This window comes from Macroventuria anomochaeta, assembly GCF_010093625.1.
Source record: "Macroventuria anomochaeta strain CBS 525.71 unplaced genomic scaffold BU25scaffold_22, whole genome shotgun sequence".
In the NCBI taxonomy this organism is placed as follows: Eukaryota; Fungi; Ascomycota; class Dothideomycetes; order Pleosporales; family Didymellaceae; genus Macroventuria; species Macroventuria anomochaeta.
This window is the reverse complement of record NW_022985383.1, coordinates 131404-157495: the sequence shown is the minus strand read 5'-3', so window position 1 is coordinate 157495 and position 26092 is coordinate 131404. Positions and strand designations below refer to the sequence as shown.

The 26092-nt window shown below is 51.8% G+C and overlaps 10 protein-coding genes across 10 annotated transcripts; 3 read left to right on the top strand and 7 right to left on the bottom strand.

Moving 5' to 3' along the window:
- BU25DRAFT_101891 (uncharacterized protein) lies at positions 1-1450 on the top strand. The gene is made up of 2 exons (XM_033700253.1): positions 1-216; positions 276-1450. The coding sequence occupies exon 2, from the start codon at positions 381-383 to the stop codon at positions 1440-1442; it is 1062 nt and encodes a 353-aa protein (XP_033560314.1). The 5' UTR covers positions 1-216; positions 276-380; the 3' UTR covers positions 1443-1450.
- On the bottom strand, positions 1344-2534 carry BU25DRAFT_411954 (putative riboflavin biosynthesis protein Rib7). The gene has a single exon (XM_033706680.1). The coding sequence runs from the start codon at positions 2283-2285 to the stop codon at positions 1458-1460; it is 828 nt and encodes a 275-aa protein (XP_033560313.1). The 5' UTR covers positions 2286-2534; the 3' UTR covers positions 1344-1457.
- Positions 2535-2560: 26 nt separating this feature from the next.
- BU25DRAFT_449470 (uncharacterized protein) lies at positions 2561-3917 on the top strand. Its single transcript, XM_033709642.1, has 3 exons — positions 2561-2947; positions 3018-3105; positions 3164-3917. The coding sequence occupies exons 1-3, from the start codon at positions 2927-2929 to the stop codon at positions 3604-3606; spliced, it is 552 nt and encodes a 183-aa protein (XP_033560312.1). The 5' UTR covers positions 2561-2926; the 3' UTR covers positions 3607-3917.
- A 677-nt stretch (positions 3918-4594) lies between these two features.
- On the top strand, positions 4595-6285 carry BU25DRAFT_370544 (ketol-acid reductoisomerase). Its single transcript, XM_033703952.1, has 4 exons — positions 4595-4851; positions 4905-4936; positions 5005-5280; positions 5333-6285. The coding sequence occupies exons 1-4, from the start codon at positions 4650-4652 to the stop codon at positions 6023-6025; spliced, it is 1203 nt and encodes a 400-aa protein (XP_033560311.1). The 5' UTR covers positions 4595-4649; the 3' UTR covers positions 6026-6285.
- A 2265-nt stretch (positions 6286-8550) lies between these two features.
- BU25DRAFT_459661 (uncharacterized protein) lies at positions 8551-8937 on the bottom strand (the record flags this gene model as incomplete). Its single annotated transcript, XM_033710298.1, has 2 exons — positions 8551-8634; positions 8683-8937. The coding sequence occupies 2 exons, from the start codon at positions 8935-8937 to the stop codon at positions 8551-8553; spliced, it is 339 nt and encodes a 112-aa protein (XP_033560310.1).
- A 4527-nt stretch (positions 8938-13464) lies between these two features.
- Positions 13465-13779, bottom strand: BU25DRAFT_422694 (uncharacterized protein; the record flags this gene model as incomplete). Its single annotated transcript, XM_033708168.1, has 1 exon — positions 13465-13779. The coding sequence occupies one exon, from the start codon at positions 13777-13779 to the stop codon at positions 13465-13467; it is 315 nt and encodes a 104-aa protein (XP_033560309.1).
- An 881-nt stretch (positions 13780-14660) lies between these two features.
- On the bottom strand, positions 14661-15397 carry BU25DRAFT_301544 (uncharacterized protein; the record flags this gene model as incomplete). Its single annotated transcript, XM_033701998.1, has 2 exons — positions 14661-14803; positions 14854-15397. Coding segments are annotated over 2 exons (687 nt in total), but the record flags the coding sequence as incomplete, so codon positions are not given.
- An 825-nt stretch (positions 15398-16222) lies between these two features.
- On the bottom strand, positions 16223-18319 carry BU25DRAFT_459657 (ATP-utilizing phosphoenolpyruvate carboxykinase; the record flags this gene model as incomplete). The annotated part of the gene is made up of 5 exons (XM_033710297.1): positions 16223-16521; positions 16573-17632; positions 17869-18069; positions 18122-18197; positions 18273-18319. The coding sequence occupies 5 exons, from the start codon at positions 18317-18319 to the stop codon at positions 16223-16225; spliced, it is 1683 nt and encodes a 560-aa protein (XP_033560307.1).
- BU25DRAFT_411950 (uncharacterized protein) lies at positions 18302-18708 on the bottom strand. Its single transcript, XM_033706679.1, has one exon. It carries the CDS (start codon positions 18698-18700, stop codon positions 18425-18427), a length of 276 nt encoding a protein of 91 aa, XP_033560306.1. The 5' UTR covers positions 18701-18708; the 3' UTR covers positions 18302-18424.
- An 814-nt stretch (positions 18709-19522) lies between these two features.
- On the bottom strand, positions 19523-25094 carry BU25DRAFT_411948 (uncharacterized protein). Its single transcript, XM_033706678.1, has 4 exons — positions 24853-25094; positions 20484-24804; positions 20092-20427; positions 19523-20043 (listed from the first exon to the last, which is right to left on the bottom strand). The coding sequence occupies exons 2-4, from the start codon at positions 24784-24786 to the stop codon at positions 19883-19885; spliced, it is 4800 nt and encodes a 1599-aa protein (XP_033560305.1). The 5' UTR covers positions 24787-24804; positions 24853-25094; the 3' UTR covers positions 19523-19882.
- Positions 25095-26092: the final 998 nt, after the last annotated feature.

The following is a 26092-nucleotide window of genomic DNA, read 5'->3' as shown; positions in this document are numbered from 1 at the left end:
TATTTAACATAGACGATTGCGTTTGTAAAGGCTTTTCTCCCGCATGGCACTGCCCGTAGTGCTGTGATGGCGGGGATGGCGCCAGCTTGTACCTCCAAAACTGCGTCATCAGCCTCAACAAACAACCACCATCCTGAAAGCCACATACAGAAATTACTCACACACCGCAACCTAGATCCTATGTATTATTCGACTGAGACTCCGATTGACATTCCTGTATGCCGTTACAGCCATTAAGTGTCTCAAAGCTTTAGGTTTCCCTGACCACGTTTTAGACACGCTCAAGGGTCTCACCATAGTTCTCAGCATAGCCGAAGTATCGATTCAAGCTTTCGCATACTGCCGTCATCCGACCCAAACCTACCTCTGGAAGTATTCCCATGGCTTCAGCCGCCAATCTGTCAGCCTTGCCAAAGTCGAAGGCGCATACGGAAAATGGTCCCACAGCCACCACTAAGCCCTCAGAAGAAGCTGGAGCCGCTTACCACAACGAAATCACAATACAGGACAACCCATATTTCGAACATCCAGATCAACTAGAATCAACTGGACCAAAATACAACAAAAACATCGAGGACCTCGTGATTGTCTGCTGTCATGCCATCTTCCACCCTAACGTCGAAGCTCCTGACTTCCCCACACACAACCCTCACGATGAAGGCAACTGGCACCTAGCGCCTTTCCAGAAGTCAGATCCAGCAACGGGCAAGCCTGGCGAGCATCAGACGTTTCTAGCGCATATCCAAGCCAGCCTCGACATCGTGACTACTGGGACCAACGCCACCTGGAAGGAAGACGTGCCGTGGAACCAAGACAGCACCATTCTCGTATTCAGCGGTGGCGCTACGAAACGGAATCTCACATCAATTAGTGAAGCTCGCTCCTACTACCATGCAGCGCTAGCTCAAGAGCTCGGTCAAGGCCACATCGGTGGTGGCCGTGCCCACCAACTTTACAGCAAGGGACGGATATTGCTTGAAGAACGCGCTACCGACTCCCTCCAGAACCTACTGTTCAGTATCCTATTATTTCGGCAGACAATTGGGCGGTATCCTAGAAACATCCGTGTTATCACACATGCATTCAAGTCGAAACGCTTTCTTGAACTGCATGCTCCTGCGATTCACTGGCCCAAAGACCGAATACAAGTCCAAGGCATCGATCCAGTCATGTCCAGTGCTGAGATCAAGAGTACGTTGGAAGGAGAAGAGAAGTTCGGATACGCTCCCTGGACGCAAGACCCACTGGGGACTGGGGAGGTACTCGGTGGGAAGAGGAAACAGCGGGGATGGCACGAAGAGCAGGCGAAAGATCTCACAGAGGGGCTAGAAGAGAGCGTCAAGAAGCTGCTTGATGGAAAAGTATCTGAGGGGCTACCTTGGGCGCACCTGCCAAAGCGAGAAGTAAAGGCTTCGACTGGACCACCGCCTCTCCGCTACTAGTTGCAGCGATAACTTCTAATCTCGTGGTGCAAGTCCGCAAAGCACAACATCGTCTCCCAATGGCACCCATCTCACATCTTTCAGCCTTGCAACTGGTACCTTCGCTCCATTCTCAACTCGCTCCTTAGGGCAGACCTGCACACCTCCCTGGCCCAGCCATGTCGGCGCTATCGTGACAATGACTGTGTCAACGAACCTGATATTCCGCGGGGAGAGCAGATCGTTGATAACAGCGCCACCGCCCTCAATCATCGCACTCTCAATATCCCTCCTCTCGAGCTCATCGAGAATGTACCCCCACGATAACCGCCGTGTCGAAGGTTGTGGACCCGCTACGATGACCTGACCTCCGACACTCTCCAGCAACTCTCTCCTCTCATCATCGATCGGAGCCATTGTGAATATCCATGGCGCCTTTCCCTTTCCCCCTCTTGCTAGCTTCAACACCTTACACTCCGCAGTAAATCGCCAGCGTCCTCTCGGATCAATAACGACCGGCCTAGGCTGCCCCTGCAGGCCCTCACCACCATAGCCGCCCACGCCTTCGAAACGGCAGTTTAGGGATGGATTGTCTGCTTCGGCGGTGCCAACACCTATGAGAATGGCATCATGTTTGGAACGCAGATAGTGTGTCATAGCCTTGGATTCAGGGCCGGATAATGCTGTTTGTGCACCGGGTACGAGAGAGAGCTGGCTGTCTAGGGATGTTGCGAATGTCAAGGTGACATGCGGTCGCCCATATGGCTTGTTGGGGTGTCGCACTCCGGGTTTGGGGATGTACGGGTCGATCTGGGAGATTGAGAGTTGGGGGAAGTGGAGGGCTTCTCGTACTGGAGCCGCCATATTGAAGGTGGAAAAGCAATGGACTGCTATCGGTCAGATAAATGGTGCCTAAGTACTCATACAAGCACACGCCGAACCAAAACCGGTGCTGATCTTGGAGTCACTAGTGGCAAGGCGTAATGCAGTTGCGGGCAAGATGTGTACAAAAGTTGCTACTTGAAGTCAGTGCTATATAGACGCTATGAATGCCAACATGATGTGCACCTTTTCCTCTGAGTTTAGTTGTTCCTTTCGACAACTGCAACGGAGCCTCACTCTCGTGACGAAGGTTGTGCGTTGTGCAGAGCTGACCAAACAACAGGCACCCACGGCAGAATTCCGGCTGCCCCCACATTGAGCATGGTGGCACGCCTCCGACAGCGAGAACTACCTTTCTATCGCAGGTGGAAAGTACAAGTCGTTTTTGCTTTCTTGATCCTCCACTTCCTTCTCTACCTCTACATTTGCACCACTTTTCGAAGTGTCAAGTGCTTTCGCCGCTGAGCCATCGAATCGAGCTTCACCGCGCCGCTTGCTGCCCGCTGTTCGCCCCACCACCCGACTCACTGCGCCCAACGCGACTTTCGCAATCGCCCTCCTCTCACACGCGACCTCAAACGTCTTTCCCAACTTCGGACGTCTGCCTAAACAATACCGCCAAGATGATGAAAATATGGTCCATGGTACGTCATAGTGCCTTGCAGCGCATCCCGCGCCAGAGCTGTCAGGCACAGGCCGCTGACAGTTATACAGAAGAAGAAGCAGGCGGAAGATGACGCCGCAGCCGCAGCGACAAGCAAGAAGAAGAAGGTCACACCCGCCCAGCTGCGCGCCCAGAAAGGTAGTCCACCCTGCACCCTCCTCTCCATACTCTCACGCGCATACTGACACGGCTACAGATCTTGAAGAGCTCTCTCTCGGCACAACCATGAAGACACATTTCCCCAACCCCGACGACATCCTGAATTTCACACTCACCATCGACCCCGACGAGGGCATGTACAAAGGCGGCCGCTTCAACTTCAGTTTCGCCATCAACCAGAACTTCCCCCACGACCCACCAAAAGTGAAGTGCACGCAGAAGATCTACCACCCCAACATCGACCTCGAGGGCAACGTGTGCCTGAACATTTTGCGCGAGGACTGGAAACCCGTGCTGAACCTGAACGCGGTAGTTGTCGGGCTGCAGTTCCTATTCCTCGAGCCGAACGCAAGCGACCCGCTGAACAAGGAGGCGGCAGAGGATCTGAAGGTCAACAGGGAAGGGTTCAAGAGGAATGTTAGGAGTAGTTTGGGTGGAGGGACGGTGCGGGGACAGAGTTTCGATCGCGTGCTCAAGTGAGTGGCTGATCGAGCTGTCGACTGGCACGAGAAAGACAATCATGAGCAGAGAGCAATTCGCGGCTCTGTGTCATGTTCGGCGGAAGTGACATTGGCACACTCATATGTGCTTATGCATGCGCTGACATGAAGGAGGATGGATGGATGGACGTTGATGGGTCACACAACATACTACGACTTTAGAGCGAGCATCTAAGAATCGGCATACTTTCGAGCGCGGCGTTGATTTGTAGGTTGCTTTGCGAATGGAAACGAACACCACAACGAGACATTTTGTTGTGCGCATATTTGACATGACGCCGTTTATCTAACAAGCAGCTTGGACGAACACGGTACGATACTGCGAGAGACCAGGAGCATCAACGAGTCAGATGCCCCCGGAGGACGCCGTTGGATATGTGCTGTCAACTGTCGTGGCTTGTCGCCGTTGTATTCACATCGTGCCTTGTGGTCATCAATGGCTGTAAAAATTCTGTACTCTTTCGTAGATGCACCACAATGTATAAATCGTGCAAAGAATTGACAGCGTCGGGCGTGTTCTACTCTCCAACTTGGCATTTCTGACATGATTTCTTGACCGATACACAGCTCATCGTCTCTTCGTGCTAAAGTTCCAGCCATCGCAGTACGTGAGCGGCCGTGCTTTATGACGCAACTGGGGAAAAACTCTGGCAGTTTGTCGATCTTGAGTGGATGCCTGACGTTATTGGCTCTGTAGACGTCGAGAGAGCGCAATTGAGGTTCTGAAGATGTCGTGAGGAAAGCCTCCAATCAATGACTGCGTGTTCGGACAATTGGCAATGCTCCTGCACAAGTCCAGACATGCGTGACTGTGATGTGCGGCCCCAGTTTATGGAGCATGCGGCGAGCTGATTGGCTTCGGGGAGGATTCTGCATCTCCGATTGCATGCTCCAGCCCCGAGTTCGGCTGGAGCTTGGACAGAAAATCGACTCCACACAGCAGCCAGACGTCTCCCATAAAGAGTTGATTACCCCCATACTTCTCCCATCAAGATACCCTCACACACTCTTCGCACAATCACAATGGCCTCAAGACAAGCTCCCCGTGCTCTCCGTAACGCCGCCAGGCAATTAGCTGTCGCTCCTGCCCAGAAGCGCACCTTTGTCTCGGCCATCAATGCTGCTTCCCGCACAGCTGCCCCCAAGGCTGCTGTCTCTACCCAGTTTCAGCAGACCCGTGGCATTAAGACCATTGACTTCGCTGGCACCAAGGAGACCGTCTACGGTAGGATCTGAAGCCATTGAGCGGGCTGGAACGAGAGCTAACAGAAACAACAGAGCGCGCCGACTGGCCCAAGGAGAAGCTTCTTGTGAGTCAACCATGCCTCAATGGCATCAGCTTTGGTCTCAATGGCATCGTGGGCTAACAATCGAGTAGGAGTACTTCAAGAACGACACCCTCGCCCTCATCGGCTACGGCTCCCAGGGTCACGGCCAGGGTCTTAACCTCCGTGACAACGGCCTGAACGTCATCGTCGGTGTACGAAAGGGCGGTGCCTCGTGGAAGGACGCCGAGCAGGATGGCTGGGTCCCCGGCAAGAACCTGTTCGACATTGACGAGGCCATTGGCAAGTCCACCATTGTCATGAACCTCCTCTCCGACGCTGCCCAGTCCGAGACCTGGCCCGCGATCAAGCCCCAGCTCAAGGGCAAGGTAAGACTTCATCTACCCCATTGAGACTGCGAACGTGTGCTGACTGCCATAGACTCTCTACTTCTCCCACGGCTTCTCCCCCGTCTTCAAGGACCTCACCAAGGTCGAGGTTCCCACCGACATTGACGTCATTCTCGTCGCCCCCAAGGGCTCCGGCCGCACCGTCCGCACTCTCTTCCGTGAGGGCCGCGGTATCAACTCCTCCGTCGCCGTCTACCAGGACGTCACCGGCAAGGCCGAGGAGAAGGCCATCGCCCTTGGTGTCGCTGTCGGCTCCGGCTACCTCTACAAGACCACCTTCGAGAAGGAGGTCTACTCCGACCTGTACGGTGAGCGCGGCTGCCTGATGGGCGGTATCCACGGCATGTTCCTCGCCCAGTACGAGGTTCTCCGCGAGCGCGGCCACTCTCCCTCTGAGGCCTTCAACGAGACCGTAGAGGAGGCCACCCAGTCCCTCTACCCCTTGATTGGCGCCCACGGCATGGACTACATGTACAACGCCTGCTCCACAACCGCCCGCCGTGGTGCTCTCGACTGGCAGAAGCGCTTCAAGGACGCCCTGAAGCCCGTCTTCAACGACCTCTACACAGCTGTTGCCGACGGCACCGAGACCAAGAGGTCGCTCGAGTACAACAGCCAGCCTGACTACCGCGAGAGGTACGCTGCTGAGCTCAAGGAGATTGATGACCTTGAGATCTGGCGCGCTGGAAAGGCTGTCCGCTCTCTCCGCCCCGAGAACAAATAAGCGTCTCGTCGTAGTGGAGTAGGATGGTGATGTGTAGATATAATGTCTTGTTATCGGATTTTGGATTGCGCTTTGCCCGCGCTTCTCTTCTGGCGCAGGGTTTATGGTCTACAAAAGGAGGGAAAGGAGAACGAGCAAAAGCTAAATGATACCTTACTTTCTTGACAACCACACATTTACATTGCACTCGTGTGACATCGAACCTCTATGATGTGCAGACAATGTTGGACATGTTCGAGGATTCATGATGACATTGCCTCAAGTTGCTTAGTTGTTTGCGCCACCTACCTCCGTAGTGCCAACAGTCTTATTACCTCCGAGTTCCTCTTTCAACCCACTCCCTACACTGTAAAGCTGGAGACACAATTCTCCAAAAAAAATATAGTCTTGTAATCTACTCCGCCCTTCTATTCGCCTGTATTATTGACCCTGTGGTGTCTGCAGCCGTGCAATCGTGTTGAAACATTGCGATAGTCTCGAACTTTTGGCACTACTGCTCCTGCCGCCGGACTAACCAGCATCACTCCTCCTACACGTAATTAACGAATCCCGGCAAGGTCCGCCTTGGGACTTGGCTTCAAGACATCCGCAATATTATATGTTCTTCCAAGACGCACTTCTTGCCTACCGAGACGTCGTTTTCGGTCCACTCCTCATCCTCGTCTAAGGAGTCGGTTTCCTTGCCGAGCTTGCGGAGGAGGGTGGTGTGGGATTCCAACTACTCAGGTCAGTTGGGTGTTCTGAAGGTTGTGTAGGAAGGTTACGTGCCTCGATTTTCTCCAGGGCATCGGTTTCGTCGACGGAGGGGATCCTTGGTGTGCTTCAGGGAGGATTTGAGGGCGCTGGTATTGTTGAGCTTGTCGATGAATGCTGTCTTCTCCAACCTCCATAGGTCACCTTGGAGCCTGTCGCTACCTCAGCGAGCCAGCAACTCCGCCTCAAAGCTGATCCGGTCTCGTGCCACGCGATCAGCCCTCGTCTGCTTCAACTCCACCAGCGCAGCTTCCTCTCGCTCAATTTGCACCTATTTCCCTTTAGTCTGACTAAATCCACGCTCGTGTCTCACAATGCCACTTACCGCTAGAGCCTGCATCTCATCCGCACACTTAACCCACAACTTGTACCATTTCTTGGTACCCTCTTCCTCCATGTTCAGGTACTTCTTGGAGGCCAACTCAGTCCTCGCGCGGACGTAGGTTTTGTAGGTTGTTCGATCGGCGACGCGCAAGGTTTCCACCTCGCGTTCTCTCTCCTTGATCTCTTGAGTGAGATCTTGCAGGCGTATGGGGAGCTGTGGAGGTAGTCAGTCATTTGCGCTATGGAGTTTGTATGCTGATGTCGTACTTGGGAGAGATCTGACATGGTAAGGAGGTAAAATGTGGTTGAGAAATCGCTGGTTTGAGGTAGTCGAGAGAGTAGGGCTCCACAGGTTGAGAGAAGAGAGTGCTGTGAAGGCTACAATAGCCGTTGCCTCGAGAAAAGCTCCTTGATGTAACATTACGAACAGCCTCCGTTTGCTCTCAAGCGAAGTAGAGGTGAAAGAGACATTATGCGATGGTGAGGACGAGGGAAGTGAAAGTTAGAATACATATTACAAGGTGAAGAGAAGAGAAAGAGTTGTAAGCATTTGGAAACGAGATCTTGTGTAGGGGAGTGACCGACGAAAGTTTACGATTTCGGCATGAGAAGATTCGCCGTGGTTTCCCATCTGCTTGTGTTCATCTTCTGAATGATAGAGTACCACAGACACCCAGAGCGCGGTGTACAGCCTACTTACCTTCTGTTTGCGAGAGGCTCTCAGAAGCGCTCCCCAAATCCTCGTTTGAGGCAAAAGCCAGCGATCCCGGAGCTTGTTACATTTGAGATTATTCATTAGTGTGAATCCAAGTGAAATTACTGTTCGGTACATACTTCAGCTTCATACATTGTCTCCTATGCTCTTCCATCCGGCAGCACATCATACGCTTAGTGCGTACATCGACAGTGTTTTCGAGCGCTCCCTTGTAGGGATTGAACTGTCCTTTGAGAACATTCTCTTCTGTAAAAAGGTTGTCTAGCTCCTTTTCTTTCTGCTTGAATCGCAATTCGAGGATTTCCAATGTTGAAGACGGTGGGGTTTGGTTGGCCATGACTTGATGCTGCTCTGGGGATAGAAATCGACTAGGAGGTTCGAGATTCTTGACAGGTAAGCTGTTGAAAGTCTGCACGCAAAAACTTACCACCAGCGTTCCTTGTTGCGATTGATTGCGATGTTCGCAGACCAAAGGCCACTTCCCCTTGTCAACATTGGGTGTCGTGACTGCCTCTTGCTACAGGCGCAGGAAGGGCAGAAAATACCAGAACAAGGTTGTTCGTACGATGTTGATTGAGGCAGCTGCAGATACAAGAACATACCGCACAAATGTCATAGGTAGCTGATCAAGTGCAGCAAAAAGCAGATATCGGCCTCAGATGTTTGAACGGTACTACAAATCTGACTCTGAAATCTGTTCCAGCAAACTGTACTAGAAAGGAGTGCACTCTCTTCAGTCACGATCTTGCTTCTGGGAAGCTCTCCCGATATCTTCGCTTAGAGCTGCAACTTCACGCGTGACCTTGTCGACAGTAGCCTTGTCCTTGTCAGTCCAACAGTAACCTTTATTACACTTGAAACTTACCCTGAGCTCCATAATTCTATCACGATACTCAAGCGCCGACTCCATAATGGTGATCCGAAACCATCGGTCGGTGACTGTGTCTTTCATATCCATGACTGTGTTGAACTCGGCCTCTAGAGTGCTGCAGGTTGTGCTGATGTTCGCGAGCTCCTGTTTCTTGTCCATGGCGCGCTTTATGAACGCTTCCTTGTCCTCGGGTGATAGCTTGAGCGTGGTAGTCTGTGCGGGAATGGCAGAAGTATTGCCGTCGGCCATGTTGCGATTCTGCATGCGATGCAGCGTGTATCGAAGGTTGTCTATACCGGCAAAGATTGTAATCGCATTTCATGAGCTTGTCAGCTTGACGCTGGTGATTGATGTCACTTTTTTGGATGAACAGTAGAGTTGAGGTAGGAGCATTTATTCATGGAAGTAAGGCGCACTACAGTTTTCGTGCACGGGCTGCACGCCATCGGTCAATGCACGAGGTAATCCGCATCTCAACACCACAAAAGTGATACTCCACATCAACGTACAGTAGTCACTATATAGTAAAAATTAATTCTAAGTATCTACAGACCTATGCAACAGTTTTGGCACCTTTAGTCAATACTTCTGAGTTGCGATGCGGCCACTACGCGTCGTGTGAGTGCAAGGTGCAGGTGCAGGCTCCTCCACAACAACACCACGCCACGCATCCCCAGAACAAGCTTTTTTTGTACGGGCTTTTGGAGGAGGCTTCTGTGAAGCTTTGCGCTTACCTAATTGGGATAATTGTATAGATTTTGCAGCGGCGCGCTCCTCTTTCCTGCGTTTTACAGCCTCAGCTTTCTCCTCACGCAAGGCCTTGTTCCTTGCGATGCGCTCTTCTCGCTCAACACGCCGTTGCTCTTTATCCTGTTCATCCTGCAGCTTCTTAGCGAGTTGTTCTTGCTTATCCTTTGCTTTTTGAGCAGCTTCTTGAAGCTTTGTGTGTCGCTTGGCCTTCCATTTGGCACGGGCGACGCGTACTTTGCCTGGGGAGTATAGGGTGGCTTCGCTCTTCGATTTCTTCTGCTGCTCCATCGGGAGAGTATGACGTGGCTTCTTTGAGGATCCTAGTGAGATAATTGTACTACGGAGTCCTTTGACTTCAGCTGAAAGTACTGAGACTTGAGCACTCATGTGGTGGAGCGAGCGCCGCAGCTTCTTTGCACCTTCAGCGTCTGGGTCTTTCACCAAATCGTTGAAGACTCGGTCAGCTTCTCGCCACTGATTGCCTGCAAATGGTGAAGGAGTACGCGGCTGTTCTGCAACTGGCTTGCGGAACTTATTGACGACAGAGTCTCTGTTTTGTGGCCAAATTGCTGCGACTTCAAACGCCCGTTGCACCAGCTCAACAGTGAAAACCTCAGTCCAAGACTCGTAAAATAGACGAAAGAAGTCACGCTTCCTTACGCCTGCAAGGCCTTGGCTATAGTGAAGGTGTTGCGTGACGACGTTGCTGTACTTAGAAGCCAGCGGCGAGAATAGCACCACATCGAGCGGCTGAAGCGTGTGAGTACTGTGTGGGGGTAAGACCAGAAGCAGAATTCGATGGCGATCGCAGTACTTGATAAAAGCCATCGTTATATGAGAGCCGTGGCCATCGACAATGAGCAATCGCCACGCACGGCGTGTCTTCTTCTTTGTAAAGCGCTGAAATATTTGCTCCAGCCACGCCAGTCCTACTTGATCATTCGTCCAGCCAGAGGGAGTTGCAGTAACAAAGGCTGAGTGATTTCCTTCTTCAATATCTTCGACCCAGCTGCTTTGTATGGTGTTGGCTTTGCCGGCATAAATGAGACCTGGCGGCAAGACGCTGCCATCGGCGCAGATGCTTGCCAATAACGTCACCCACTCTCTGTTGCCATCCTGCAGCGATTGCTTGTTTTTCTGAAGCTCGTACGCAAACTTTGAGAAGATCCTCTTGCTCTTGGGGAGTACTCCAATCGCGAAGCCCTTCTCATCCATATTGTATGTATGACGTTGTTCGATGCCGAATTCGTGAATTGTGCGGTACAGGAGGTCAAAATAGAGGTCGTACTTCTGTGCAGAATCGGCGTAGTGACGTTGTTTGTCCATGGCGGAGGCCCATTTGTAGAGGAGGGTGTTGGAATGTTCGTCAATGAAGCGCGTAACCCAGCTATCGGAGACTGGCTGACCTGCCATTTCTGCGGCAAAATTTCGTACCATATGCCTTGTAGGTGGCAAGTGACACGCTGTAAGCACTTCTATATACTCACAAAGCTCACGCTCTTGTTGTGGGCTGAGTTTGCGGCGTTCTTCATCTGCAATTGCACGTGGGAGTGTCACGCCTCTGGCGGTGCGCGACACTGTTGATTGCGACAACCCACACTGATCAGCAACTTTCTGGTAGCAAACATTTCCGTCTGAACTCTCTGCACGTGCATCTTCAAGCGCTTCAAAAAGGGACTTCATTTGGTGGAGTTATGGTGTTGAGGAGTTTGGGATGTTTTGGTGTTCGCGTGCACCGAGTGGACGCGTGCAGCCCGTGCACGAAAACTGTAGCGCCTAGCGCGAACATCTACTACCGTCATCATTCCATCTCACAATGCTAGGAAAGGACACCAGACAAAATCCACATCGGATCATACCACACCAAAAAGTCTACATACTGAATGTGCTGGCGTTGCAGGAAAATACGAGCCACCTCAGTGAATCGATGCAACGTAGTGGGTATAGAGGCTAGCGTTACGATCAACTAGGCCGGCTATGAGAGCTTCCCCCAACTCGTTGATCATTTTGATGGTCTCATTGATTTCACTGTGCAGAGAAATGATCCGGGCCTAATTTTCATCAGTTACTGTAAACTCTCAGTTGAATATGGTGGATTCCGTACCCTGAGATCGCGTTGCTTGAGAACGCGGTCGTTGTACTCGTCGACCGCAGTGTTGTGCAGCCCTGAATCTGTGACTGTAGCAATCATAGCATTGATCTGAGTGATCTCATGTTCGAGACTATCGTTGGCGTTCTTGAATTTGTCGAATTCTCTTGACGCTTTCTCCAACGTCTTGCAGAATGCACCCATGCGGATACCTAAGGTAGCGAAATCGTCAGGCCTTGCATCAATCGCGTCCTTCTCGATTGGCGTATCAGTGGTGTTGGATTGGGTGGCAGTGGGCGTGGATGAGGCTGAGTTCATGATCGGTGTCTGGATCTCAAAGTCGACCGTGGAGGAAGTCGCGGTGTTGTTGTGCGAAGAGTTCGCGAGGAAGTACACAAATAGAATTGGAAATAGCTATCTTCACTTCCACTATTCACTAGCGCAAAGATTCACAAGCAGCTAGAGCAAGCACAATCACCCTTTCACCCTACGATCTCTCCCCCACAGCTGTATCAATTTCCTCAAACATCTTCCTAGCCTTACCTCCCGCACCTCGAATTCCTTCTCTCCCAATAAACCTCACCCATTTCGAACCAGCTTTTGACGGCGCTCACGACCCCCGTCATTTCACATAGATAGTTTCTCATAGGTAGCGATGAGGAGATCACGGGTTTCCTTCCGTCCGTCTCTTTCCTCTTTCCTCTTTCATTGCGGCGAGACGGGCTTGCTCCTCGCGGCGACACGCTTTTAGAGAGCGTATCTGCCCGCGGATATCTTCGCTTTGTCAATGCAAGGAGTTGTTGGTAAGGATTTCTTGGTACTGCATAGCGTCGTAATACGTGCGATCATGAAGCGCTGCTGCAGGGTCCTCTGGCGGGCGGCAGCGCGATCGATGCGCAAGCGGCGACTTGGAGATAGGAGGTTCCGCCATGGTCCGCGCTGAGAATCATGTGGCGAAGAGGTTTCTCGGAACTCTCTGCTTTCTGCAGCAAGAATGAGCTGCATAGGTTCTGGGAAGAGGAAGATATCTTCAATGGTGGTTCTTGGCGTTTGTGGTGAGGCTTTTGTAACGCGGAGGGATTCAGAGGATTTATGACTTTATCTTGAAGTATGTGTGATTTGGGAGATTCAATCGAGGGTATGAGACAGATGGAGACCATATTATACACTGTGAAGAATTCAGTATTCATTGTTTGGTTGAAAAATATGAATACCGTGGTTGACATACTGAACAGTCATACGACAGCACCCAACAGAAAATCGACCTTTTCGAAGAAGGGTCGAGATGAAGACAGAGCCCTGGAGGTGTTTCGAATGTTGCACCTCCAACGTGCAATGGGAAGCATTTATGAATTTTAATTGAGTGTTGGGACTGGGACCTGGGATGCACTCAACCAGAAATGCTAAAGTCACGAACAAGAGTTCCAAGAAATTCAATTTCGAACTTCGCAGCTGCTGCTATCAAGATGGAAACGTCTTGGCATTGAACAGATTACTCGTGATTTACAATCATAGCATACTGGAGTAGGTTTGGAGACTACAGTGTATTGAGGTTACATACAATACTCGCGAAAATGTGTGACAAATCTCGATGAGCCACAGCAGTGGACCAGTGATACCCGCCCAATTACTGTTTGTACATCTGAACGACAACCTCATGAATCAACTTTTAGATTGCCATAATGGCGACGCTCGAAAAACAAACACCAGATGGTATAGTGAACATCGAAATTCGCGATACTGCAGAATTTGTCGTAAACGTCGAGCTCTTGGCGGAATGTTTGCCGTACTGTTAATCCATGTGAAGGTCAAGTATTTTGGCGCTGCGGAAGCCATAGTCGTGATGTGAGCTTGGTAGTAGGCTGAAGGTAGTCGCAGTCGTGTGTTGTGAGGGAAGTTGCTCAGAGACAGAGCCATAGCTACTGTGCGGAAGAATCTCACATCCCAACAGTCCTTTTCCATATAGCTCTCATGACACCATTAGTAATTTCCGCAATATCTTCCTTCCTCCGTCGCACTTCCAGGACCTCAGTTTCTTTCTCTTCGAGTAATTTGCTAGCCTGTCTCAAGAGCTTTTGACGATATCTGATGCATTGTGCATCAGTCAGCTTTTGGAGACCTTCAGTGAGAATATCGATATCAGTCTTCAGTTCATCCCTGTCTTTCAGGACGGTGTCGAGTTCGATATGAATTTGCTCAGAGAGCACTTGCGGCTGGCGCAGGAGCGGACTCTGATCCTCGACGATAAACATGGTGATGGAAGTTGAGTGGTAGATGTCGGAAGGTGTGAAATGCGGCTTGAAGGAATTCCGTGTGTCTATAATATGGTATGAGTGGTAGATGAAATGTAAGAAGACAGTATGAAGATGGGTGCTTTTGTATGTAGGGCAGAATTTCGAGGAAACAATACTTTGGTCGCGAGGTTTTTTATGCTTTGGTCGAGACGTTCGGTCACAACAGAAAGTGACCATGTGAGTCAAACAGCTGCCTGTGATGGTTGAAAAAACCCGGTACATTCAGCTACTATGCTCATTCCAGCCTTTGAACCAAAATTGGAAAACCAGCGTGCTGCGATCTGACGCAGTCCTTATATCAATCCTTACAGTTTTTTAGCGCATGAGTGATAAACCTAAGCACGAAGACTATGTACGATTATTGGTAATCAATCTGTGGAAATGTGATCAGTCTGAGTCCAATAAGTAATGCGAGGGTAGCCAGGGGCTGTAGAAGGCACTATCTACTCAGGGATGGTACGACGACAAAGATAGAGTTATACACGGAAAACTGATCCGAAGCTCAGTATGGTTGACATATTGTGGTTGCCAGGTGTTGGTGCCATGGTTGAAAACAGACAGCAACACCCAATGAGAGGCTGGATACGATGTGTGCAATGACAGGTCACAATCAGGGTCCAGGAGCCACTTAAGTTACTAATACCAATTCGTAAAGGGCAAAAATTCATATCGTAAGTCTGCTGCATCGAGCATTTCACGATATTGAGCCATAAAAAATCCGTGGGTATGGTGCCGGACCAGTAGTTGTTCACGCATTTGAGTTATACGATACACAAAGAACGAAACCCCTCATATCCCTCAATTCTACATCCGACCTACGAAGAAACAGTCAAGTTCTGCTTCTCAATAACAATACTCTCAATAGTCCACGTCTTTCCCTCATCACTCGTCTCCATCCCCGAGCTCGTCGCACCCGTAAGAGTCATCGTCTTATCGAAATCTGCATCCGCCTTGTTGAGAACAAGAGTAATGTTGAACCAGCCTGCACATCATTAGCCCCTCACCCCACCTCCTATAAAAGAGGTTACTTACTGTGCGCACCAAGAGTACCGCAGCCATCAGCATAGCACTCAGTTCCCGAGTAGAATACCGCAGGATCCATACCCTTACTATCGCTCTCCTTCGAGATAACACTGCCGGCCAAGCTGATACTCTGGTCGATCATGCCTGTGCTCTCGTTCTGCTCAACAACAAAGTCGAGCGTAGCATTGTCAGGAATCGGAACGTAGGCCTGGCCAATCTGGCCCTGCGGCGTATACGTACTCGCCGCCGCACACCAGTGCTCATCATCCGCACTGCAACCCCAGACCTCGTTGTTGGGGCCCCAGTTCAACAGCGGCTGCACGAAGTTCATATTCAAGACATCGCTGTTGGAAGGGTTGTCCTGCAGCCCGATCCACAGGCTGAGCCAGCGCTCGTCCGCGTTGGTGGTTAGATAGTCGGTTGGGGGCGCGGGTACGGAGAGAGAGTAGGTGGCACGTGTTATGTAGGCGCCATTGGTGGTCGGGCCCAGGTAGAACATGTTGCCGTATTCGTAGTTGGGGTAGATGTCGGCGGCAGAGCTGACGGCAGCCAGGCCAAGGGCGAGAGTGAGGAGGGTAGGACGAGTCATGGTTGGTGATGTTTAAGGGGTTGATGACAGGATGGTTTGAAGGAAAACGAGGGTTGATGAGAAGAGGATGGAGACTGCGCAGCAGTAGTGAATGGATACAAACGAATGTAAGAAGTGCGAAAGGCAGTTAAGGATCAACCTTAGAGGGCATGAAGTTCTTATAAGGGCTCGATGCGGAAGGGTTCATGGAACAAGCTCATCTCGGCGCAGGACAAGCATTGCGTGAGAAGTGGATCCACGCTCATTTAAAACGAAACAAGGAGCGGACAGCGGGCCAAGTAAATTAAGCAACGTCAGAACGTGGGCCAGCGGCTTATAAAGTGGTCACAGCGGCTCGTAAGAACTGATGAAGGGTACGTGGACATGAGGTGATGGTTCTAGCATTTATGTTGGCGTGACTGCTGTTCTTAGAGCACCAGCAGGCGAGCAAAACACGACAACAGCAATATTGCAAATGCAATGCAGGTTATGGATGATGAAATATGATTCTCAGCTACTACCTCTTTTCGTCTCGTCTTCATGCCATATACAAACCTTAACAAACTCGATTAAACACCAACACCGAGTCCAGGTATTCGTAAAATTGATCTCAAAAGGAACATCCATCAGCGGGCATATCTATACCCACAACCATCAAAATGGGAAAACATGCTAACATCGAAGAGGGAGAAGGCCACTGACGTCGTCCGGGGATCGACCGCGCTCGGTGTACACAATCTAGGCCACCTGTCTGTGTAAGAAAAAGGAAATTATCATCGACATACTAAACCGCCTTTACTCTCAGACAGCCTAGTGCTTGGGGCAGCAGCATACATGGGGTCCAGCCTTGATGACCTCGGTGGTCGCTTGGTCCTCGTACTTCTTGAAGTTCTCCATGAACAGGGTGCCTAGCTTCTCGACCTCGCCCTTGAAGTCGGCGGTGCCGTTCCAGCTCTTGGCGGGGTTGAGCAGCTCGTCGGGGACGTTGGGGCAGGTCTTGGGCACGGACAGGTTGAAGGTCTCGTAGGTCTCATACTCGACGTTTGCAAGCTCGCCCGAGTGGATGGCGTCGAGGATCGCGCGGGTGTACTTGAGCGGGCAGCGCTTGCCTGTGATTGTGTTAGCGATAGCACGATTGAACGTTAGACTTCAAAACTTACCACCAGTAGTAGCACCAGCGCCGACCCAACCGGTGTTGAGGAGCCAGGCGTTAGCGCCGTGTTCCTGGATCTTCTCCGCGAGCATCTTGGCGTAGCGCATGGGGTGGAGGGCAAGGAAGGGCTGGGCGAAGCAAGAGGAGAAGGTAGCCTGGGGCTCGGTAACACCCTGCTCGGTACCGGCCATCTTGGAGGTGTAACCGGAGATGAAGTGGTACATGGTCTGCTCGGGGTTGAGCTTGGAGATGGGAGGGAGAACACCGCGGGCGTCGCAGGTAAGGAGGATGATGTTCTTAGGGTGGCTGTCCGACTTGCAGGGGATCTTGGTGTTCTCGATGTATTCGATGGGGTAAGCGCAACGGGTGTTCTCAGTCAGGGTGTCGTCGTCGTAGTCGACAACACGGGTGACGGGGTCGAAGACAACGTTTTCGAGGATCGAACCGAACTTGATGGCGTTGAAAATATCAGGCTCCTTCTCAGCGGAGAGACCAATGGTCTTTGCGTAGCAACCACCCTCGATGTTGAAGACACCCGTGTCGGACCAGCAGTGCTCGTCATCACCGATGAGCGCACGCTTGGGGTCAGCGGACAGAGTGGTCTTGCCGGTACCAGACAGACCGAAGAAGACAGTAACATCGCCGTTCTTGCCCTCGTTGGCGGAGGAGTGAAGAGTGAGGACGTTGTGCTTGACGGGCATTTCATAGAAAAGGACTGTGAAGATACCCTTCTTCATCTCACCGGCGTACTCGGTACCGAGGATAACCATCTCCTTCTCGGCGAAGTTGATGGCAACCGATGTGGCGGAGGTCATACCGCTGGTGTACCTATTGGCGGGGAAAGCACCGCCGTTGTAGATGACATAGTCAGGGTGGAAGTGCTCAAGCTCCTCTCTCGATGGGCGGATCAACATGTTGCGCATAAAGAGGGCGTGGTAGGCGCGAGCGCAGACAACGCGGACGCGTATCCTGTAGCGCTCGTCCCATCCTGCGAAACCATCGACAACGTAGATGCGCTTGCGGGTGTTGAGGTAGTCAATGGCACGCTCACGGTTGATGCGCCAAACCTGCAATGCGATGTTAGCAAGATGCTCGGTGCACACGTGATGGATCTCCCAAACGAAGGGCTGAAATGCGGGGGAGCCGAGCTCTAGCGCCACCACGTGCAAGGGTCTGGGTCAAAAGCCCCAATCGGCTACGTGCCTAGCGCTTATGACGTCTACCGCTGAATTTCACGAGCCATTTTGCTGCAAATTCCAAAAGGATTCGGAAGGGTAACCGGAAGGCTGAGGGGTGCACTTACGTCGGGTTTCATCGGCTTGTTGACAGGACCCCACCAGACTTCGTCTTTCGACGAGTCCTCCTCGACAATACGCTTATCCGAGGGTGAACGGCCGGTCTTCTCACCAGAATATGCTGAGAGAGCGCCAGATGATGTGATGGCAGAACCGGTCTCGTAAACAAGGGCATCTTCGTAAAGTGCGGCCACGGAGGGGTTGGCAATCTAGGTAGTAGTTAGCTCGAAGCTCCAGCTGGTGATAAGGACGACAACATACAATTGCTACACGGTCGTAGTCAATGTGAGCCTTGTCGTGGAGCTCCTCTTCAATCTCAGTGTGCTCCTTCTTCGGCCTGGAAGCTTTTTGTTAGCTGTGCCTGCCTCGACCTCGGCCAATTGACCTGAGCTCGAACGGTAAGGTCACTCACGTAATGCCGGAAGGGTGAAGATTTGTCTTGTTGACTTGGGAAACCATTGTGAATGCGAATGCAGGTACAGAGGAAGAATGGAAATGTGATTGCTGCTGGTGTGACACCTGGTGACGGGCGAAGTCTTGGGTCAAGGGAGCTGGGCTTGCTTTTCAAACCACGGGGTCTGAGACTTCTTTAATAGCGTGACGATATTCCACACTGACGACGTCGCTCACCCTCAGTTTGGATGTGGACCGGGGAGCAGCTAGGCCAGCGCGTGCTGATTGGGCGAATGGTCGCGCACTCGTAGTGCTCGGCTCACAGCTGACGAAAATAACGCGGAGGTGCGCACGAGAGCGCGAAAGACTCGGAACAATCGACCGGCAACTGCATCCAGGAACGCGGCTGCTGGAGCTCGCAGCCCTCGCAGCGAGGCGCTTGAACATGTCTCAGAGACGATGTCTTGAGGTGCACGCATGCAGCCGCAGGTAGTACTCTACTGTGCAACTTGTCCTCCCCACAAACCCTCGCAGCCAAGCACTTTCCAGGGTGCATTACAACAACAGGCGCCGCATTGGCTCAGACTGTCAGCGCTCTTGGGCGCGTCTGGCCGCCCCAGACGGCTGATCGGTTCTACCCCACAACAAGCCTTGCGTCACAAAAAAGGACGCCTGCTGCCGGAAACGGGCCTACGCCACTTCTGAGAGGGGGTCAATGCGTCATGCCTCGATTGGTCGCACCCACAAATACCCCAAATCAATGCACGATTGCTAATGAAATGGAAGAAAACATAGCCCTCGTGATGAGTTTCCGAGGTCCGCGAAGAAATTGTGAAACTGTCGTGAAGCCATGGCGGACCTGAGCAATCACGGGCGCAGGCAATTCGGGGCTCTGCAACCCGAAGGCACCAAGCACCCTTATGCTCAATCACGATGGTCGGTAGGGCTGGACGCAGCAAGGCGGTGCAGATAGCAGCTGTTCCGATTCCAGCTCGTGGGCCAGCGGATCCCTGCGCTCACAGTGGACCGTCACGATTCACAAATCAGCATTTCGGGCCGGCAGACATGCCCTGGTCATCGTGATCGGAACTGTTTGAGGCATTTCGTCAAACAGCACTGCACAACGGCTGCTTCCCCGGGCGCGTGAACTGGAATAGCTTAAGCCGAGATATGGTTGTTTCATAATGCTCGGGCTATTTCTAGAAATGCCGCACGCGTGCTGTTCACGACTCGTGAAGTTGCAGCTCGTGACAGCTGCAGTACGTTCCCGTGGTGTCAGAATGCACAGCCGTTTGAGCCTCATGTCTCCGTGTGAAAGGATAACCTTGAAGCACACCGAGACGTGGTTTCTGTAGTCACACCGCTCTACTATACATTACAGCTACGAGTATCTGCCTGTACACGTGCAATGCATCCGTGCAAACATCGCGAGGCTACCCATTGCGCCTCAACTCCACCACATGCTCCAGACTCACGATGCTCGGAAAGGCACAGATTCGGAGAAGGTATTTCCTGGGGAAGACCAGGAGCGCATATGACAAAGCCCAAGCCCAATTGGGCGGTTCGCTGATGGCTCGGCCGCGGGGCTACGGTTTTACCCGAACTCAGGAACACGATTACGCTACAATTCTATACCGAGCTATTCTGCTTCTTCTTCTTCTTCTTTGCTGCCTTTTCTTTTCTCGCTGAAGGCTTGAACAACGAAATGATCTTGCGCATGCCTCCGAGGTATAGATATGTGCAGATGAAAACGACTGCGAAGTTGAAAAAGATGTAGATCCACATGATGCCTACAACCCGTTAGCAAAATACTTCAAAACAGCAAAGATTACACATACCAAAGTCTCGCCAGATGTACTGTGGGAACACATTGAAACTGGCCGCAAACGCATCACCGGTAGCGAACTGACAGTACCCGCAGGTTCCGTCGGGCTGCGCTTCCACGTACCCGCCTGACTGCTGCGCGAACTGCCCAGCGTACGTCTGACAGTCTTGGCCAGGTGGGGGAGGGAAGATCGCCAGCTCGTTAGTATCGCACCTGATTTCCTGGCCCTGGACAAGCAGGGCGAGGAAGCCTTCGAGGAGGTACTTGAACGGTGTGAGCCAGTACATCCAGGACTGCCAGAAGGTAGGTAGACCGGCGTAGGGGACGACAACACCGCAGAAAGAGACGACTGGAATGTGTTAGTATGAGAGTCGCGCGCGTCGTGCAGGCATGGGTCGGACTTACTGAAGGTGAAGAACAGCGGTACAAGCAGCGATGCCAGCAACTCATTGGGAGCAAAAGCAGCAATTGCTTGACCAAAGCCAAGGTAGAATACTTCAAAAAGCATAACGAAGAGCCAGATACTCGCAGCTGTGTACGTGTCGCGAGGAAACGCAGGTGGGAAGTACCAGCAGCACCAGTATATCGTACCAGCGATGATACGGTATGGGAGCTCACTAAGGATAGCACCCCAGACCCAAGCAGTCCAGGAGTAGACCTTCGCATTGCCTTCTCTCGACTCGTAGATTGAACGAATGTTAATGAACCGCGGCTGCAGTTGCTGGATCAAAGGCGGCGAGATAGTCAGGGTCATGAAGATCGAGAACAATCGGGACTGCATGTCGATCTGTGACTGACCAAGGTTCCAGAAAGTGAAGCCATTGAACAGACCGGTGATGATGTGGAGCATCACAATACCGAGGACGTAGTCCGGATCTCGCCAGATAGCTACAAAGTTGCGATGGACGACTGACATCCACTGTGTTATGTATGGCATGGCATATTGTCGGTCGTCCTTTGCTTCGCCGTTCCGTGATGCAGACTTCCGCTTGGATGCGATATCCTGGATTTCTTTGCCGAGCTTCTGATTCTCCTCAGACTTTGCCCAGACGTCCCCCCAGTCCTGGCCCTTGTAGTCGGGGTTACCAGCGCCAATGGCTTCGAGCATGTACTCAGCAGGATTCTCTTTAGGTTTGCACTTCTTCGCTCCGTTGTGTTCGAGGTACTTGATAAGAGTTTGTGAATCATGACCAAGATCGCCAAAGTAGACTGTGCGCCCTCCGGACTTGAGCAGAAGAAGCTGGTCAAAGTGTTCGAAAAGAACAGCACTCGGCTGATGGATGGTGCAGAGAATGGCTTGGCCGGCATTGGCCAGCTTACGAAGGAAGCGGACGATGTTGAACGCGGCACCAGAGTCAAGTCCAGATGTGGGCTCATCCAGGAACATCAGGAGCTCAGGCTTACTGGCAAGCTCAACACCGATGGTGAGCCTCTTGCGCTGCTCTTGGTTCAAACCGGAACCAGTCGTGCCGATTGCCGCGCCCGCAATATCCCGCATCTCGAGCAAATCGATGATAGTCTCCACATAGTCGTACTTCTCCTGAAGGGGCGTTTCCTTTGGCTGACGCAAACGAGCAGAAAAGCGCAAGGCCTCACGCACTGTACTGGTTGACTCATGAATGTCCATCTGCTCAGCGAAACCTGTTGATCGCTGAAATGAAGATGGCAGCGGCTTGCCGTCCACAAGGAAGTCTCCATGCACCACACCAAAGCGGATGCGCTGCGCCAGAGTGTTCAACAAAGTCGTCTTACCAGCGCCAGAAGCACCCATAAGCGCGGTCAACTTTCCTGGCTTGACATAGCCTTGAACATCCCTGAGCAAGGTGCGTTCGCCCTTCTCATAGGGAATGGTGTAGGTGATGTTCTGGAACGTAAAAATCGTCTCGTTCTTTGCAACGCCACCCAACTTGTCATCAGAGTCCTCGCTTCCAGTCTTCTCATTGACCGCACCAGGCTCGGTCTTGCCTGACTCCTCGTCGCCGGGCTTTTGGGTCTCCATGTCCTTCTCAATAGACTTGGGCACCTGTCCGCGCTTGAAGATGGTGACTGCACCACCACCCTTGTTGGGCTTCTGGCTCTCCATACCGATGGCTGTGAGGCAGACGAAGAAGATGAACATGCCAGTGATAATGCCGAAATTACGCCATAGATGACTACGCGAGTAGCCAAAGGCAGCTTCAGCGTAGTCAGAGCCGGCTACGGTTAGCGAACCTGGTCTGCTTCCTTGTATTGCACAAGACTGGTACTGTTCTTGAGCGCCAGGTATCCCAGGGGCAATGTAGGGCGGCGTGCACTGGATCTCGAGATTGTAGAACTCGTTGACTAGGAGACCTTCGAAGCCGTATTGAATGGGATTGATCCATCGCAGCCAGCTGAACCAAGGATGCATCTTGCTCGGAGGGATCAGGTAGCCTGTGTAGACAACTAGGGCTTGAATGGCGACACCAGTGATGCGCGTGGCGATGTCGAGGGATCCAACAAGCGATCCAATGGCTCGGAAGAACGCGTACATGGTCATGGTGATGATCCACAAGAATAGCAGCGAGACGAAGAACTGCGAAACTGTGCGTTGTAGATTGGCCATGAAGTAGACCACCAGATCGAAGATGACAACCTGGACCAGCACCAGAGGGATATCTACGACGGTCTGAGCGATGGCGTAGGCAGCAGGTCGGTAGAAGGAGAAACTTTTGTGCTTGAGCAGGATCGGGCGACTTTCGAAGGCAGCTGTCAACTCAGCCAAAGCGAGGAGAGCGTTGAATAGCAGCATGAAGAAGATCACACCACCGCGGGGAAAGACGCCTTCGGCAGTGTTGGGGAGATTGAAGAACAAGGAGCCAACAATGAGAGCCTGAAAGAGGATGCCTCCCCACTTGCCACCCAATGACTGGGGATCACCGATCATGACCAGGAACTGGCGCTTGGTGCAAGCCATGACTTGCTTGTGGAAGGGCAGGGTGAAATTCTTCTTTTTGGTTGCCTTTGTCGCAGCAGCGCGGCGGTCTTCCGCCAGACGCTGGGTTTCCTTCTCGAACTCTTCGATCTCAGAAAGGTTGTCCTGGTGTTGTTGGCTGTCAGCAAAAGCTTTGCCAAACTGTGCGCCGGTGCGTGGGAAGCGGTCTTCGTAGCCATCCTTTATGTGCCGCTCATGGTCATCGGTGACTGATGTGAGGAAATCGGCGGTCGTCCAGCGGTCTGGTTGATGGAATCCCAGATTCTTGAAGTAGTCGGCAGCGCGATCAGCAGGACCAAAGTAGCAGCATCGGCCTTCGTGGATCAAAAGGACCTTGTCAAACAAGTCATATAATGACTCGCCAGCCTGGTACAGAGCAACGCTTGTAGAGATGTTGGCCATATTGGTGAGCGATCGCAGACTTTGTACGTATTCCAAAGCTGTAGAAGCGTCCAAACCACGTGTTGAGTTGTCCCAGGATTGTATGGATGCCTTGGTGATCATGGCCTCAGCAATAGAAACACGCTTCTTCTCGCCGCCAGATACACCACGTACAAACTCGTTGCCGACCTTGGTGTCCATCGTGTGCTCGATCCAGAACAGCTTGGTAACGACACGAAGGAACTCCTTGACGTAGTCCGGTCGCGATTCACCTTCCTTGCGCGAGTCCTTTCCGGGTGTTCGAGTCTTCAAAGCAAATTTAATTGTGTCCTTGACTTTCAAAGTGGCATAGTGTAGGTCGTCTTCAGGATTGTAGAGTACTTCACTCCTATACTTCTTGGCCATCTCGTCAGCATCGGTTCCTCCATACTTGACATCGCCCGTGATCTCTTCGTAGCCAAATCGTTGGTTGCCGAGCATCTTCAGAAATGTACTGCATCCACTACCAGGCCGTCCCAGTACGAGAAGCATCTCGCCAGGCTTTATGCATCCTGAGAAGTCGTCGATCAGGGTTCGGACAGGTGGTTTCCCGGCTGCTGCCTTGGGCCCGCGAGTGACGAGGTTCTTGACAAGGCGCACTGGATTCATGAAGAAGTCACCGGCTGAGGGTTGCAGAGCGGCTCCGAGTCCTTGTCCCTTCACAGTAAGATTCTTGAAGACCACGCCAACGTGTCGTGTCTTCTCTTCTTCCGATGCTTCCTGCCGTGTATGTCCGAACATTCTCGACATGAGTCTGTTGATCTCATCCTGTTCCTCGTCAGCGCTCGATGCAGTGGCTTGTGTATCACTCCGCCCAAGGCCATTGCTCTGGCTGGTCCTGCGTCTTGACAATATGCGGAAGAGGTCGTCCTCAGTCATCGGTTTCGACTGTCTTGACTGTAAGGAAGGCCTAGTAGCTGATTTGGTCGCTGCGTAAGTACTAGGCTCCTCAGGCTCGGAATCTGACGAAGAGTCGCTGTGCACTAGGTCTGGTACAATCTCTTCCTCCCGCTTCTCCTTGATCTCTTCGGTGGACTCCTCCTTAGGTTCTGGAACGTGGTTGTCGACAGCGTCTGGAGATGGCACCGCGGTGCTATGGCTTGATGCAGAGAACAGACCAGATCCTCGACCTCCATAGTAGCTTCCGCTCGAAGTGTGCAGTGCACTATTGATGAAGGTTGGGCCGGTAGTGTTGTCATGGTTGGTACTGAGTGCGTTTGGCACTTGAGATTGTGCTTCAATGTGCGATGATTGTAGATTAGATTCTACCGGTGTTTCTACTGGACGTTCAGAGAGGTGCGATGCCGAAGGCGTTGGCTGTTCTTGGAAAGCCATTCAAGGGTTCAGATGTCCCTGCAGGATTCAGTTGCGAGCGTGGTACAGAAGTATCATGAACGTTACCGATTCTAGGACGAGCGACCGTTCAACAACCAATCAGTATGAAGTATTCAAGAAACAAGACAATGGAGCCCTCGAAACGATCCTGTGGAGGTACCTACGATCTCGAGATAGCTGCGGATAGTGAGGATCCCGAAAGGTATATTTATTAGACTTTGTAAGGTCGCACTGGAAAAGCGCTTCTGCGCGTACGAACACGCTGTTACCGCCATTTTGGACGCGTTCAGTTTGTCTCAATGTTCAACTGTTGCAAAATGGTGTCGTCATAGTCGCGTTGTGCCATGCGTCGTGATCGGTGCGCTTGGCCCTCGCGTCGGTGCTTTCAAAGGCCGACGGGCTGTTCAGCCTCCCAAAACTCGATCGATTGGCGCTTTCATGCCTTCAGCCTCAATGCATGTCTCCACCTTCAGGCAAACACGCAAGCTTTGCGGACTGTTAGAGCCCCTTCATCCGTTATCCGATCGATCTTGCACCTTTCCACTGGTTGAGTTGCCCATCACTGAGTCGCAATCTCGACATCGCCCAGAAGATGAGGTCTGATCCTCACAGGGGTGATGACGCTGCCAATGCTTGCCCTCATCCTACAGCGCCTCTTGTGGTGCTTCCATCACCTGTGCATGACGGCGATGCTCCGCGGTGAAGCGGCCAGACCATCAACAAATTCCTTGACGAGTTAATAATTGCGCTTTCTCGATTCATTGCGCGGACAGCTACACTAAGCGCTCACAATCATCGCCGTTATCTCTGAAGTTGTTCACAATTACCACATCCATGAATTTGTCCATGTCACAGGACTTGACTATTAAAAGCCAGCGAGCAACCTCGCAGGGTTGATCTACACAAGGCTCGCAATTGGAACATGGCTCCCAGCAACATATCTGATCGTCCAGGATATAAGAGAATTTGCTGTGCGAGCAGATTAAATTAAAGATCGCCTAGAAGACCTTTTTCAACACTATTTGACCTGCTAATGAGCAGATAGTTCACGAGCGCACGTTACTAAGCATCAGAGACCCCAGGGTTCACAATGCTACACTTGAACTACTGAAAAGCATTAAATAGAAACGTCAAGGTATCGAGGTCTAGCAATCTTTTCCGGGAGTAAGTCGCACGTGCTAACGGGTACAGCGCGTCCAACAGTCAGTATGCCTGTAGTAGTACGGTACGGCTACGGATCACGTGAGGCGTAGGGAAGCAGTGAAGGTGGTCTCCGTAGTCATAGAAGTAACGTAGTGAGCAACCC